The following is a 16,709-nucleotide window of genomic DNA, read 5'->3' on the forward strand; positions in this document are numbered from 1 at the left end:
GCACTTCCATGGAGATTTTCAGTACATATAACTTAAATAAAAGAAAAATAAAAGTAACCTTCAGAGGTGCATCATTTCCCTCTCTTGTGATTACCTCCATTCTAGACCTCCAGTCTTGTAGTCCTTTTTCAAAAATGTTTTGTCATGGGAGAAATGGAAAAAGCACCATTGGGGTATACAGACAACACCATCTCTCTCAATTTCCATGGTCAAAGAAGCAGGCTTCCATAGAACCAGCAGAACTGTTTGATAGTGGAAACAATTATAACTTATAGATGTGTTTCAATAAAACCTATGGTGTCCCCCAATTCTACAGCTGTTATGGATGAATTTTATCCCCTCCCAAAACCATATGTTGAAGTCCTAACCCCTAGCACTTCAGAATGTGACTGTATTTGGGGACAGAGACTTTAAAAAAGTGATTAAGTTGGGGGCGTCTGGGTGGCTCAGTTGGGGGAACATCTGACTCTTGGTTTTGGCTCAGGTCATGATCTCAGGGTTGTGAGATCAAGCCCCACATCTGGTTTCATGCTCAGCACGAGTCTGCTTGAGATTCTCTCTCTCCCTCTCCCTCCGCCCCTCCCTTCTCTCTCTCTCTCAAATAAATAAATAAATCTTAAAAAAAAAAAAAGTGAAGTTGAAACAAGGCTGTTAGTGTGAGCCCTAGTCCAATCTGTTGCTTCATAAGAGACAGGAGAGACATAGGAAAGATCATGTGAGGACAGAAACAGAAGATGGCCATCTGCAAGCTAGGATAGAGGCCTCAGGAGAAACCAAACCTGCCAATACCTTGACACTGGGCTTCCAACCTCCAGGACTGTGAGAAATTAAATTTTTATTATTTAAGCCACCCAGTTTCTTTGTTATGGCAGCCCTAGCAAACTAATATAATGACCAGGAAAATCTAAGCCCTTTACAGCAGGGTAGTGTGAGGTGGGAGATTTTAGAAGAAAAAGTAAGAATTATTATGTAGTTTATAGATGCAGTGAAATTCATACTCTGTAGTGGAAAAGAAGAGAAGGATATGGGAAGGAAATATGTAAAAGCCCTTTTTATGACCTTTCTTTTTTTCTGGAAGTCCGAGCAGCTGTAAGTTACCAGGTTGCTAATGGTGTGAGGCATTAGGGATGGGAAAGAGATTTGAAGTATGGTGGAGGGAAAAAAAAAAAAAAAAAAAGCCTGTTAATATTCTCAACTCTGACTGAAACTCTGACTGAAAAGCATATACATCTATCTATTAATGGAAATAGAGGCTCAGATTTAGGAAAGTTTTATCAAATAAAGTTCAAAATTTATACTACAAGTGACAATTACTCGAAATGGAGCAATCAAACATTAGAACTGAAAAAAACAATTATGTTTTACTCTAAAGGAAAACCAGGTGCCTCTCATTCTCGTGGACACTTTTATTTTAACTTTTAGCTTCATATGGGAAGAGAGTGACTGGATTAGATCTGCCAGATGACAAAATGTAATCTTCTGTCACAGTTTTGGAATGGGAAACTTCCAAGAGAACTAAAGGTAATTCACTTGAGCTTGCCCTGCCACCCCACACACATTTTTTTTTTCCATTTTCCTTTCTTTCAGTCAAGGGGGTAATTATAATCTGTTACTTTTTTTTTTTTTTTTAGAGAGAGAGCGCACAAGTGCAGAGGGGAGAGGCAGACGGACAGAGAGTCTGAAGCGGGCTCTGCCTTGAGCACAAAGTCACACACTGAGCTCCATCTCAGAAACCTGACATCACGACCTGAGCTAAAACCAACAGCCCAGCACTTAACCCACTGCATCACCCAGGCGCCCCTAATCTGTTACTTTTAAGAAACTTTCTCTTCCTTTCTCATGGCAACTGATTCCCTGGGCCCTCTGTGACCAGCTCAGTATTATAAAGGAGAAAAACTCTCCAACCCTTCTCATCTCTACCTCTGTCCATGCTTCCCTCCCTTGTTTTGGTCCTTTTTCTGGAGATGGTAAAAGACATTCGATTTTCCTTTTCCCTCATCATAGTGTTTAAAATAGGGACTCCCCGGATCTTGGAATATAATAGACAAGGGAAGTCTCATGGTTAATTTTCATCTGAGATCAGAGAAACAATGAAGCCTTCCACATGGTCTAGCACAGATCCCTATAGTTCTGCTTAGGTTCAAAGATACAACAAAATGGGTGCCTGGCTGGCTCAGGAGGTAGAGCATGCCACTCTTGATCTTAGGGTCATGAGTTCCAGCCCCACACCTTGGGGTGAAGAACTCACTTAAAAAAAAAAAAGATATAACAAAATATTGTCCTATCTTGCTCTTTGTTTTTTCCAGATATACTTTTTTCCTGATGATTTTGTTTGGAGAATTCCTCCAGTCAAAATACTATTTAAAATATTTAAATCACTCTCAAATAAAGCTAACTAAAATGTTTAAAAATAAATATTTAATTCCTCAGGCTTTCCTTGTCTTTCACCACCTTGGCATCTGGAAGAGTACTGGTCAGTTATTTTGTAGGATGTTCTCAATACTGGTGTGTCTAGGTGTTTCCTCATAATCAGAAAATATTGTCAAGAATACCAAAGAAATTATGTCACATACTTTTTTTTTTTTGTCATGTACTTCTTAGCACATCATAGGGATTACATGATGTTGACATCTCTTTTTATTGGTGATGTTTTCCTTTGTCTCTTCATTAAGACCGTGTCTGTCAGGTTACTTCACTATAAAATTATACTTTTTCCTTTCATAGTTATTAAATATTATAGACAGACATGTTGAGACCACACAATGATCCTGGCTCTCCTTAAACATTCACCTGCTAATACTAGCACCCCTTGGAGGATCATGTCTATGACAATTGCTTGCCTAATGATGACTTCCTATTTCTCTCTTTCCTTCCACATTATTAGTTGGAATTCTTTGGTAAGAAAGAGCTAGGCTTCTTCCCCACTTACTTATTTATTCATTGCTTACTTACATCAGTGTATTTACTTGATTTTATGTTAAAATTGAATGATATCATTATTTATTTTGTTTCTCAAATTGTCCCATCTTAGCTTGTTAGGAACTCCTTCAGGTTATTTATTGTGTCATTTTGACAAAACCCCACTCTTCAGAGCAACTCCTTACTTTTCCAGACTCTTCTTACACATTCCCTGCCTGTATCCTGGATTCACCCAATATCCCAAGGAGCCCTGGATGTTTTTATTAGAGAATTGTGTTTAGTAACCAAGATGTGAGCATTAAATGTGCTAAGTGCTACTAAAGCTGTCATTGCTCTCTCAGTAAACAGAGCTAGGAATTATATTTGTATATACTTACAGGCCCATACAGACACAGATCTAAATTTGTGTCTATCTTTGATATATATGCATTAAAAGTCATGAGTTTATACTGATTTCCAATCTTACCCACAGGAACTGCCACCGATTGGAGAAGGCTTAGGAGAAATAACAACTAAATGCAATGCAGGATCTTGGAGAAGATCCTTGAACAGAAAAGGGATATTAATGATAAAACTGGTGAAATTCATTTAGGCCAATAATTTAGTCAATTGTGTTGTACCAATGTTAATTTGTCATTTTGATAACTGTGCTATGATACTGTAAGATATAAACATTAAGGGAAGTTTATATGGGAAGGGTATGTAGGAGCTCCCTGTATTATTTTTGTAAATTTTCTGTGAGTCTAAATTTGGTTCAAATAAAAAGACTAAAAAATAAGCCATTAAAAATGTAATGTGTTATCCATCATTTCCCAATCTTACTTGAGTACATAATTTTACTTTTCAGGAAAATTATTAACTTCCATCCAAAAGCATTATTAATTGTGCCTTGGAACACAAATTTGGCAATGATATGAAATAATAGAACCACTATTTATATACCACACAAAAAAATTAATTACAGTGCATTTGACTTAATGTGTTTCTACTATGGTTGAAGATTTCCCAAAACTATTAAGCAACCTCTGGTGAAACAGTTATTTGAGAAAACCTAAATTTCACTTAAATTTAAATGTACACAATTATAATGCTCATGATAGAAATTTGAACAAGACTATCTCTCTACAATTTTACAAACACTTTGCATGTGGTTAGAGGTATGATAAAATTTTGCAAGCTAAGGAAATAACCACAAATGAAGGTGTTCTTCTATTTTAAAAGAGACCAATTACATTGAAAACAACAGACAAAACTTAATAGTGTTAAATTTTCATTTTACAAAAAGTATTGCAGCAATACCCAAATCTGCAGTTTCCAGATCCCATTGATGAAAATAACACACTCACCCTGGTAACTTAATGGAGGGCTTCTTATGAAATAACCACCCCTGAGGAACATATTTACAAAACTGCAACTTTTCGAAATTGATTTTACTAAAATATAAAAGCAACTTTGCTTTCCCCTTACTTCTAATATGTATTTATGGAATGTAGCATTGGAATTCTTACATCTTTTCACTCATCCAAAATACTTAAGATACATATTTATATCATATATGAATTGATTTCTATTTGAAGCCTCCTTTTTTGTGGCCATGTAAATCAAAAGAAAATTATTGCAATATATTGTAATAATATATTGTGAAATCTGAAACTGCCAGCAACTGTTACCTGCTTACATTTATATAACTTAACCATTTTCTCTGATCTGTCTTTATCTTTATGTCTTCCACATTTTAAAAATAATTTTACTGCATTTAATAATTTTCTTATTTAAATTATTTTTTATTTCAAACAAACTTTGAAAAGGTCACTGAAAACTTGTATCTTTTTTTTTTTTTAAGATTTCATTTATTTATTTGTCAGAGAGAGAGAGCGAGCACACAAGCAGGGGCAGTGGCACACAGAGGGAGAAGCAGGCTCCCTGCTGATTAAGGAACCTGATGTGAGACTCGATCCCAGGACCCTGAGATCATGACCTGAGCCGAAGGCAGACGTTAACCAACTGAGGCATCTCAAAACTTGTATCTTTTAAGAAGACAAAATAATTTTATACCTCCTATAACTCTACTTGGCTTTCTCCTATGAAATCTTCCATGACTAAATAATATACTGCTGGAGAGTAAAATGCCTGACATTGTACATACTTGAGTCATCCTTTTCAAAATATATTTAATCCTAATCTCTGTAATAATTAAGACAGTGATTCGAAAGATTGGCCATGGCGAGATATATACCTTCACTGTTTATTGCTTGGAAGCATTCTGATATATATTTGTTCATTCATGTCATTCTTTGTTCCAAAAAATATCCAAATGAAGTTACAAACATATTCTAATTTAAATATAAATCACATGTGTGCATGGCCTGAGTCTTCTCCATCACAAATACATATATGGTGGGTGGCCTGCATTTGTCTTTAAAGCATCTCTCCTCCACCCTCAAAGTGTCTCTGACAGCAAATTTAAAAAAATGATTTTGATGCATATAGAATCTGACTCACTTGATACACATAAATAGAGCCAATGAGAGAACTAAAGAGTACCTACCTACTATGGTCTGGTATGGCCGTACATAATCCTCAAAACCAACCTGTGAAGTGACTTCATCCACTTTCATGGTTTAAAGTGTTCCATATGCAGATGACAGCCAAATTTCTATCATCAGTGTAGCTAAGCTCCAGACTGTATATTAGACATAATTTTGGGAGTCTAACAAGTACCTTAAATTATGTTCAAAATAAAAATTCTGATCTTCCCCGGTCTTCTTCATTGTGGTAAATCACCATTATATTCTTCTGGTGGCTTTGTCCAAAAATTTGCAGGCATGCTAGACTCTTCTCCTTCTGTTCCATCCCACATCTAATCAACAATTCCTGACAACAAAACCTTCAAAATACATCTAGAATCTGAGCACTTCTAATCACTTCCATTCTTGTGCCTCTGCCCAAGACAAGGCTTAACTTCTCTGGTTTAGATTAGTCCCATAATCTCTTAATTGCTTTTGCTCAACCAAGAAGCCAATGTGTTTGTTACTCTTATTCAAACGTTATCCCTCTTCAGCTCAGAATCTTTCAATGATTTTTCATTTGAGAGTGATGGGCACCGCCCTTCTAATGGCCTAGAAGACCATTGTTTCCCTGTCAGATCTCAGCTTTTACTCCCTTTCTCGTCCTTCCATTCTAGCTACACTGGCCTATCTGCCATTTCTCAGATTATCAGATGTGTGTCCATCTGAGATATATTTTACTTATTTATTTTTGATCTGTCTCCCCAATTGTAATAAAAGCTTCAGGACAGCTGGAATTTTTCTATTGGTTTCCTTGTTGAAACCACAACACCTGGAATGGTTTTGTTACAGGGTAAGCATTAAATAAATAATTGTCAAATAAATGAATAAAGTAATGGATGAGAAAATTATTATCTCAAATTTTCCATATAAAATGATTGAGAATGAAATGGAATATGTAATTGGCTCAGTGTTAGTTAACTTTACCAGTTAGTGAGTCAACCATTTCAAGCTGCCAGAATGGGTGATCTTTTATCTCTGTCACATTTCCTCCCTAAATTTATGAGCCCCATTTACAGCATGAACACTACCAAACAGAGGGAATTTTAGTTGTGATTAGGTTATGCAGTTCCCAGAAAGTCCAATTTTAGTTGCTACTTTAATGAGAGAATTTTCTGAATCACGTGTTTTATAATAATATGTTTGGTTTTGGCTCACTGATAATACATTAAAATTCAGGTAAAGGGCCAACTATCAAAAAGTATTAATAATTAACAACTATACTACAGATATACTAATATTTTTTAATAGTGCCAAGTTGGCAATCATCAGATTTGAGCTCTCTCTCTAATAAGAAACAATGACCTTTGTATTTCACATATAAAACTTAGGCTTTCACAATTATTTGCATGAATCAATATACCCCCAGATAAGATCCTTTGATTTATCTTTTATTCTTATGATACATAATCTAATTATCATAAAAGAGTAAACATATAATTTTAAATAAATATGTGTGTATATATGTATATATACATAGGTGTGTATACAGATTTTTTTAATTTAACTTACATTGCTAACAGACATAGCTAGAATCAAGCTCATATTCTAATATGCAAAATATAATTGTATCTTAAGACATTAAAAGGCAATGGTTGGACTTCATGGAAAGTTTTAAATAGTCCCAGCTGGCAATACTTTGCCCCTTTGCCATTCCCCTTCTTCCTACTTAGAAGGAGAATAGCCTAAAGCAAAGCAGGTGTTTTGTGATTACAAAGAGAGCATCTTGAGGATTATGTTCTACAGCTAAAAATGTTAGAATTAAAAAAAAAAAATGGAATGAACTAGGTGTACTGTTGAGTCAGACATGTTGCTCTAGATGCTGTGCCCCAGATTTTGGATTTATAAAATGGAGTGATGAAACGATTCAGGAGTTAGATAGTGGTGATATTTCCACAAGTCTGTGAATATGCCAAGGAACATTAAATCATATGCTATAGATGGGTGATTTGTATGGTATATGAATTATGGCTCAATAAAGTTATTCTGGTGCACTGCAGCATTTATTGTGACACTTAGTTGTGAAGTAATTTTGCTGGTCAATCTTATCCATGGAAAATCCTAATTATGTGGTAACAATGTCTTCAAAAACATTACTTTCTCTTTTAGTAAGGCAAAATTCATTAAAGTATGTTGGGAAAAGTCATATTTTAAGGATTGTTGAAATGTTTTTTGAACTTATATCAAGTGCAAGTTGCTCACTAGGGCAATATTGTATGCCAATAAGTAATATTTACTAGGACTTGAACAGTGCAATTTAACCAGTATAATTAGTGATGTATGTTAGTGTTGATGAGCCTCATTTTTATCATTTCTACAACAATAAAACGAGACTAGATATTCAGTTCTAAAGTTGTATGCCTATGACAAAGAGGGCATGGCAAAATAATGAACCCTTGTGAAGAGTTCTATGAATGTTCCATTAATTGGTGTTAACGTCATTTTGAGTATTTTATTTAATTTCATCAAAATGCTGCATATTTTCTCCATAGAAAAACAATTTATTCATAATCCTGTTACATCTTTTCCATTGCACAAATTAAAGTTTTGTAAATGCATAGAATAGAAATATTTTCATTGAGAACCTTAAGAAAATTACTCCTCAGAAAATCTTACTATCTCAATAGAGCAGAGACATAATTAAAAGTAAGGGAGTAAAATCTACCTGAAAATACTGTAGGGTATTTTCTACTTTCCAATTAGCAACCTACTCCATCTAGTACTAAATCCCAAAAAATTAAAAAAAAACAAATCCCCAAAAAGAATTTTCCTTCTTCTTGATTTGATTTGACACTTCACTTAAATAACTATCAATTAACTTACTAAATTTAAATAATCATATCCACAACCACCACAGTAAAATTTACTTAGAAAATCAACATTTTGTCTAAAATACCAAATAAGGACTAGGAAAAGGTATGAAATGTAATGTAAGATTTGTCTCTTCAAATAAGGTGGGGATTGTGTTCACTGATTATATTTTCCTTGATCATCCAAGTCAAATACAAACTCTCTCATAGAACAAAATGGTCTGATGATATAACTTTCCCTCATCTACCTTAAAATGCATATAAAAAAGTGATTTCTTTTATACTACTTGCTAATTTTATAATAATTGTAAAATTTTAATTTTGAGGTCAAACATATACATATAGCTTTGAAATAAAAACTTACCTCAGGAATAGAAAAAATGGTTTTAAGATCTCATACTAATGATTGTCATCATCCTGTTATTTAAAGTTTTATTTGCTAAGTATCTTGAAAATAGAAACAGTGCCCTAATCCTAGACCTAACAAATGATGTAGACACTTAGAATTTAGGATGAAACAAATTATCTCAGGATTAGTTAGAAAAGACAGCAAATAACTGACAATTTTTTATATGTCTTAGACCACCACCCCCGCCCCTTAACCAGTATTTGTCTGTCCATCTATATATCTATCCATCTGTCTGTCAGATGAAGATAACTCACACAAATACAAGTATAGTACATATCTAGCTGTATACCTTGGCTTACTGTACTTCTAAAACACATAACTGCATTTATATTATTTTTTTAAAATAATTTAAAAATGCATTATCTTAAAGAAAACATATACTTACTGCCCTCTAGAGGTATGAACCAGTAGTGTAATAAGTGTAGATGTTGCCGGGCATATACAGTTTAAAGCTAACATGGCGTATTTAAACTCTTCTTCACAAACAACATGATCTGTTTGAAATAAAATAGGTAAATTAGAATAATTTACCATGGGAGAGTACTATTTTAAAATAATATGGAAAATAAAACAGCAAATAAAATTACAGAGGTTTCCACATAAACACACTTGTCTTTGAGATGTTTTCACATGTGCAATTTTCCCCAGGAAAAATGTTTCATAAGAGAGTACTAGATTATGAGTTAAGTGACCAAGAGGGAAGGGGATCTTAGCCTCAATTCTGTCTTTAATGAAATTGGCAGCCTTTGGCAAAATGTTTAATTTTCCTATGCTTCATCTTTACAAGGAGGTGAGAGGTAGATTGGAGGAGCAGTCTGGAAAATAAATCAGAAATTGTATAAAGTCTCCTTTAATTCTGATAATTCTATGGTATGAAATGCAGTAGTATTGATTTACAGCATTATTGATTTATCAAATTCATAGTCACAGAACACACAGAATTATTAAAAGACATGGTAGATAACAATTATATAACAGTAACAGATTTTGTACAATCAAAACAACTATGATATCAGGTAATAAAAAATAATGATAAAAATACATTTAAATTTAAATTGTACTTTGACCTCAAGACCTACAGTCATAAACGCAAAAGATGATAGGATTCAATCTGGAAAAATAATAAATGGCAACTGAAGTCAGTGACATAAAAACAATAGAGTGTGCTAAAGATAGTGGCACATGAGAGGTTGCAGGCCACATTAAAGGGGGATGATGATACTCAGCCCATGTCCATTACTTTCATACAGTGTTGAGGGCACAGACACCATATATCCACTTTTCCATAGAAGTAATAATTTAGAGAAGTGATTAAGATATTGTTTACTTTGTGAAAAAAATAAAGTCCCTTCCCAAGTAAACAATTATAACTGGTATTAGAAATAAAGACAATGTGTAAAGTACCAAGAAAATAAATACTCCCGGAAAATAGTTTTAGATGTCAGAGGAGTAGAGGACCCTATTTCAACTGGTCCCCTGAATTGAGCTGGATATCCTCCAGACCACTCTGAACACCCACAAAATCAGCCTGAGATGTAAGAAGATATATCTGGATCTCTACAAGCAGAATATCTCTGGAGGTTGGTCTTGAGGTACGAAGTGGGGAGCTGTGATTCCACAGGCAGATATCAGAAGATAAATGGAAGGGGGAGGGAGTTGCCATAAGCACTTGAGCTGGGAAGGTGAAATAACACAGGAGCGCAACAGCCTCCCGTGTTGGAGACCAGGCACAGACTTGCCGACAGTAGCGAGACTCCCCTCCCCACTGAAACCTGGAGCTGCACAGGCCCACCTGCAAACTGGGGGCAGCTTGCGGTTTTAGAAGCACAAAGGGCAGAGACATGCCTGGACCTGGAAGAGAGGACTGGGGGTGCTGCTGAGGGGCGCACAGCCCAGGACGTTGCAGTTTTTAGCAGCACAGACAGAAACAGAGACAGTGTGACCTGGAGAGCTCACTGAAGAACAGACTGCGATCTCTCTGTTCTGAGGCAGAGGTTTGGATATGATCACTTCTGCTCTGACTCTCAGAAGAGACGTGGAAAGCCGCCAGGGAAAACAGCCAGAGAACAAAAGCCCCCCAAAAACAGTTTTCACTGAGCCCATCCTCCCCCGCAAGCACCAGGACAACTCTGCCCAAACAGGGTTGCCTGAGTAACAGCATGGCAGGCCCCTCCCCCAGAACACAGGCTGGAAGAACAAGAGGCCAACAACCCTAATGTCCCTATAAAACAGGTGCATCTTACTTGGGTTGTGGCCAATAATTTGGACCCTGTACATTCCCTCAACCACCCCTCAACAGAATGACTAAGAGGAGGAACCCCCAAAATAGGAAAGACTCAGAGACTGTGACCTATGCCACAGAACAAATGGATATGGATATAAGTAAGATGTCAGAAATAGACTTCAGGGTAACAGTTATGAAGATAATAGCTAGGCTGGAGAAAACCGTTAATGGCAACATAGATTCTCTAAGGGCAGAAATGAGAGCTAATCAGGCCAAACTTAAAAATGCTATTGATGAGATCCAATCTAGATACTCTAATAGCTAGGGTAAATGAGGCAGAAGACTGAATTAGTGATCTAAAAGACAAACTGATAGAAAAGAAGGAACAGAAGGAGGCCTGGAACAAACAGCTTAAAATCCATGAAAACAATTAGAGAAATAAGTGACACCATGAAACGCTCCAGTGTCAGAATTATTGGGATCCCTGAGGGAGTGGAGAGAGAGAGAGAGGACAAGAAGATATATTTGAGCAAATTGTAGCTGAGAACTTCCCTAATCTGAGGAGTGAAACAAGCATTTCCCTCCCAAGATCAAGGAGAACAGACCAATGCCCCAGCATGTAATAGTAAAACTCCCAAATCTTAGAACCAAGGAAACCATCTTAAGGGCAATTAGGGGGAAGAGATTCCTTACATACAGAGGGAGGAACATCAGAATAACATCAGACCTATCCACAGAGACATGGCAAGCCAGAAAGGACTGGCAAGACATATTCAGGGTACTAAATGAGAAGAACATGCAGCCAAGAATACTTTATCCAGCAAGGCTGTCATTTAGAATGAATGGAGAGATACAGAGCTTCCAAGACTGGCAGAAACTGAAAGAATATGTGACCACTAAGCCGGCGCTGCAAGAAATATTGAGGGTGGTTCTATAAAAAGAGAAAGACCCCAAGAGTGATATAGAACAGAAATTTACAGAGACAATCTATAGAAACAAGGACTTCACAGGCAACATGATGACAATAAAACAATATCTTTCAATAATCACTCTCAACATGAACAGCTCCCATAAAATGGCACAGGGTTGCAGATTGGATAAAAAGACAGGACCCATCCATATGCTGTCTACAAGAGACTCATTTTGAACCTAAAGATACATCCAGACTGAAAGTGAAGGGATGGAGAACCATCTTTCATGCCAACGGACCACAAAAGAAAGCTGGAGTAGCAATTCTCATATCAGACAAATCAGATTTTAAGCTAAAGAGTGTAGTTAGAGACACAGAAGGACACCATATCATTCTTAAAGGCTCTATCCAACAAGAAGATCTAACAATTGAAAATATATATGCCCCCAACATGGGAGCAGCCAACTACATAAGCCAACTGTTAAACAAAATAAAGAGACATGTTGATAATAATATGTTAATAGTAGGAGACCTCAACACTCCACTCTCAGCAATAGAAAGATCATTTAAGCAGAAAATCAACAAAGAAACAAGAACTTTGAATGACACACTGGACCAGATGGACCTCATAGATATATACAGAACATTCCACCCTAAAACAACAGAATATTCATTCTTCTCGAACGCACATGGAACTTTCTCCAGAATAGACCATATACTGGGTCACAAATCAGGTCTCAACTGATACCAAAAGATTGAGATTATTCCCCACATATCCTCAGACCATAATGTTTTGAAACTAGAACTCAATCACAAGAAAAAGACTGGAAGAAATTAAAACACTTGGAAACTAAAGACCACTCTGCTTAAGAATGTTTGGGTCAACCAGGAAATCAAAGAAGAACTTACACAATTCATGGAAACCAATGAGGATGAAAACACATCAGTCCAAAACCTATGGGATACTGCAAAGGCGGTCCGAAGGGGGAAATACATAGCCATCCAAGCCTCACTCAAAAAAATAGAAAAATCCCGAATTCACCAACTAACTTTACACCTTAAAGAACTAGAGAAAAAACAACAAATGACACCTAAGCCACGCATTAGAAGAGAAATAATTAAGATTAGAGCAGAGATCAATGAATTAGAAACCAAAAATACAGTAGAGCAGATCAACAAAACTAGAAGCTGGTTCTTTGAAAGAATTAATAAGATCAATAAACCACTGGCCAGAATTATCCAAAAGAAAAGAGAAAGGACACAAATCAATAAAATTATGAATGAAAGGGGAGAGATCATGACTAACACCAAGGAAATAGAAACAATTATTAGAAATTATTATCAACAACTATATGCCAATAAATCAAGTAACCTGGAAGAAATGGATGCCTTCCAAGAAACCTATAAACTACCAAGACTGAAACAGGAAGAAATTGACAACCTGAAGAGGCCAATAACCAGTAACGAGATTGAAGCAGTGATCAAAAACCTCCCAAAAAATAAAGAATCCAGGGCCTGATGGATTCCCTGGGGAATTCTACTAAACATTCAAAGAAGAAATAATACCTATTCTCCTGAAGCTGTTTCAAAGAATAGAAACAGAACTCATTCTGTGAGGCCAGCATTACCTTGATCCCCAAACCAGGCAAAGACCCCATCAAAAGGGAGAATTTCAGACCCATATCCCTGATGGATATGGATGGCAAAATTCTCAAAAAAATCCTAGCTAATAGGATCCAACAGTACATTAAAAAGATCATCCACCACGACCAAGTGGGATTTATCCTTGGGATGCAAGAGTGGTTCAACATTCGCAAATCAATCGATGTGATAGAAAACATTAATAAGAGGAGAGAGAAGAACCATATAGTCCTCTCAATTGATGCAGAAAAAGCATCTCACAAAATACAGCATCCTTTCCTGATTAAAACACTTCAGAGTATAGGGATAGAGGGAACATTCCTCAAGTTCATAAAATCCATCTATGAAAAACCCACAGCAAATATTCTCAACGGGGAAAAGATGAGAGCCTTTCCCTTAAGATCAGGAACATGACAAGGATGCCCACTCTCGCCACTATTGTTCAACATAGCACTGGAAGTCCTAGCAACAGCAATCAGACAACAAAAAGAAATAAAAGGTATTCAAATTGGCAAAGAAGAAGTCAAACTCTCTCCTTCGCAAATGACATGATACTTTATGTGGAAAACTCAAAAGACTCCACCCCCAAATTACTAGAACTCATACAGCAATTCAGTAATGTGGCAGGATACAAAATCAATGCACAGAAATCTGTTGCTTTCTTATACACTAACAATGTAATTGTAGAAACAGAAATTAGAGAATCAATTCCATTTACAATAACATCAAAAACCATAAAATACCTTGGAATAAACTTAACCAAAGAGGTAAAGGATCTATACTCTAGGAACTACAGAACACTCATGAAAGAAATTGAAGAAGACACAAAAAGATGGAAAAACATCCCATGCTCATGGAACAGAAGAATAAACATATTTAAAATGTCTATGCTACCCAGAGCAATCTATAACTTCAACGCCATCCAGATCAACATTCCAATGACAGTTTTCAAAGTGCTGGAACAAACAATCCTAAAATTTGTATGGAATCACCGAGGAAATGTTGAAAAAGAAAAACAAAGCTGGAGGCATCACGTTGCCCGATTTCAAGCTATATTACAAAGCAGTGATCACCAAGACAGCATGGTACTGGCACAAAAACAGACATATAGACCAATGAAACAGAATAGAGAGCCCAGATATGGACCCTCAATTCTATGGTCAAATAATCTTTGACAAAGCAGGAAAAAATATGCAATGGAAAAAAGACAGTCTCTTCAATAACTGGTGTGGGGAAAATTGGACAGCCACATGCAGAAGAATGAAACTCGACCATTCTCTAACACCATACACAAAGATAAACTCAAAATGGATGAAAGACCTCAATATGAGACAGGCATCCATCAAAATCCTAGAGGAGATCATAGGCAGTAACCTCTTTGACATTGGCCACAGCAACTTCTTTCAAGACACTTCTCCAAAGGCAAGGGAAACAAAAGCGAAAATGAACTTTTGGGACTTCATCAAGAGAAAAAGTTTCTGTACAGCAAAGGAAACAGTCAACAAAACAAAGAAGCAACCCACAGAATGGGAGAAGATATTTGCAAATGACACTACAGACAAAGAGCTGATATCCAAAAATCGAAAAAGAATTTCTGAAACTCAACACCCAAAAACAAATAATCAAGTCAAAAAATGGGGAGAAGACATGAACAGACAGTTCTCCAAAGAAGACATACAAATGGCCAGCAGACACATGAAAAAATGTTCATCATCATTAGCCATCAGGGACATTCAAATCAAAACCACATTGAGATACCACCTTACACCAGTTAGAATGGCAAAAATTGACAGGGCAAGAAACAACAAATGTTGGAGAGGTTGTGGAGAAAGGGGAACCCTCTTATACTGTTGGTGGGAATGCAAGTTGGTATAGCCACTTTGGAAAACAGTGTTGAGGTGCCTCAAAAAATTAAAAATAGAGGAACCCTATGACCCAGCAATTGCACTACTAGGTATTTGCCCCAAAGACACAGATGTAGTGAAAAGAAGGGCTGTATGTACTCCAATGTTCATAGCAGCATTTTCCACAATAGCCAAACTGTGGAAAGAGCTGAGATACCCTTCAATAGATGAATGGATAAAGAAGATGTGGTTCATATATACAATGGAATATTACTCGGCCACCAGAAAGGATGAATACCCAGCTTTTGCATCAACATGGATAGGACTGGAGGAGATTATGCTAAGTGAAATAAGTCAAGCAGAGAAAGTCAATTATCATGGTTTCACTTATTTGTGGAACATAAGGAATAGCATGGAGGACATTAGGAGAAGGAATGGAAAAATGAAGAGGGGAAATCGGAGGGGGAGGTGAATGATGAGAGACTATGGACTCCGAGAAACAAATGAGGGTTTTAGAGGGGAGGGGGGTGGGGGGATGGGTTAGCCCAGTGATGGGTATTAAGGAGGGCACATATTGCATGGAGCAGTGGGTGTTATATGCAAACAATGAATCATGGAATACTACATAAAAAACTAATGATGTACTGTATGGTGACTAACATAACATAATAAAAAAAAGAAAATAGTTTTAGCTACATTAATAAATAGAAGGTTGAATTTGTAGGTGAGTCGGATATTTACAGAGTGAACATATCGGGGCACCTGGGCGGCAGGGTCAGTTAAGTACTGCTACTTTGCCCCTCATTTCTCAATGTCATATAACAGCCAAGGTTTATTGATCATACCACTGAAGTCTTCTCTGTCTTTCCCACCTTTCCCACCTCCATTCTACTGTCCCTACTTGCTAGAGGCTTCCAATCCTTATCCATAATTCTTAAGGGCCGGATGTCAGCTTTTAGAATTAGTATTATTATTTTTTAGATTTTAGAAAGGTAATGTGCTTCATCTACCAGACCCTATGTAATACATCTAGGGAGCAGCCTATGCTTTAACATACTATTATTTCTGCAGCTAAATATGTGAATACTAAGTGCAAAAAATAAAATTCAGTATGGGGATTGCTACCAAATAATTTCAGGTCAGGTCAGATTTCACCACCAACAGAAATACTTTTTTCTTTCTTCCTTTCTTCTTTCTTTTTTTCTTTCTTTCTTTCTTTCTTTTTCTTTTCTTTCTTTCTTTCTTTCTTTCTTTCTTTCTTTCTTTCTTTCTTTCTTCTTTCTTTCTTTCTTTCTCTCTCTCTCTCTTCCTTCCTTCCTTCTTTCTTTCTTTCTTCTTTCTTTCTTTCTTTTCTTTTTCTTTCTTTCTTTCTTACTTTCTTCTTT

At 36.3% G+C, this 16,709-nt stretch overlaps 1 protein-coding gene across 7 annotated transcripts in view; it reads right to left on the reverse strand.

Annotated features, from left to right (window-relative positions):
• KCNT2 (potassium sodium-activated channel subfamily T member 2) overlaps positions 1-16,709 on the reverse strand; it is a 377,236-nt gene that overhangs the window by 120,514 nt on the left and 240,013 nt on the right. For all 7 annotated transcript variants that reach the window (XM_032422169.1, XM_032422163.1, XM_032422167.1 and 4 more), the window contains one exon: positions 9,091-9,199. In XM_032422169.1, coding sequence (XP_032278060.1) covers positions 9,091-9,199 — 109 coding nt within the window. The remainder of the gene's footprint in view (positions 1-9,090; positions 9,200-16,709) is intronic.

This window comes from Phoca vitulina, unplaced genomic scaffold (assembly GCF_004348235.1).
Source record: "Phoca vitulina isolate PV1807 unplaced genomic scaffold, GSC_HSeal_1.0 scaffold26, whole genome shotgun sequence".
NCBI lineage: Eukaryota > Metazoa > Chordata > Mammalia > Carnivora > Phocidae > Phoca > Phoca vitulina.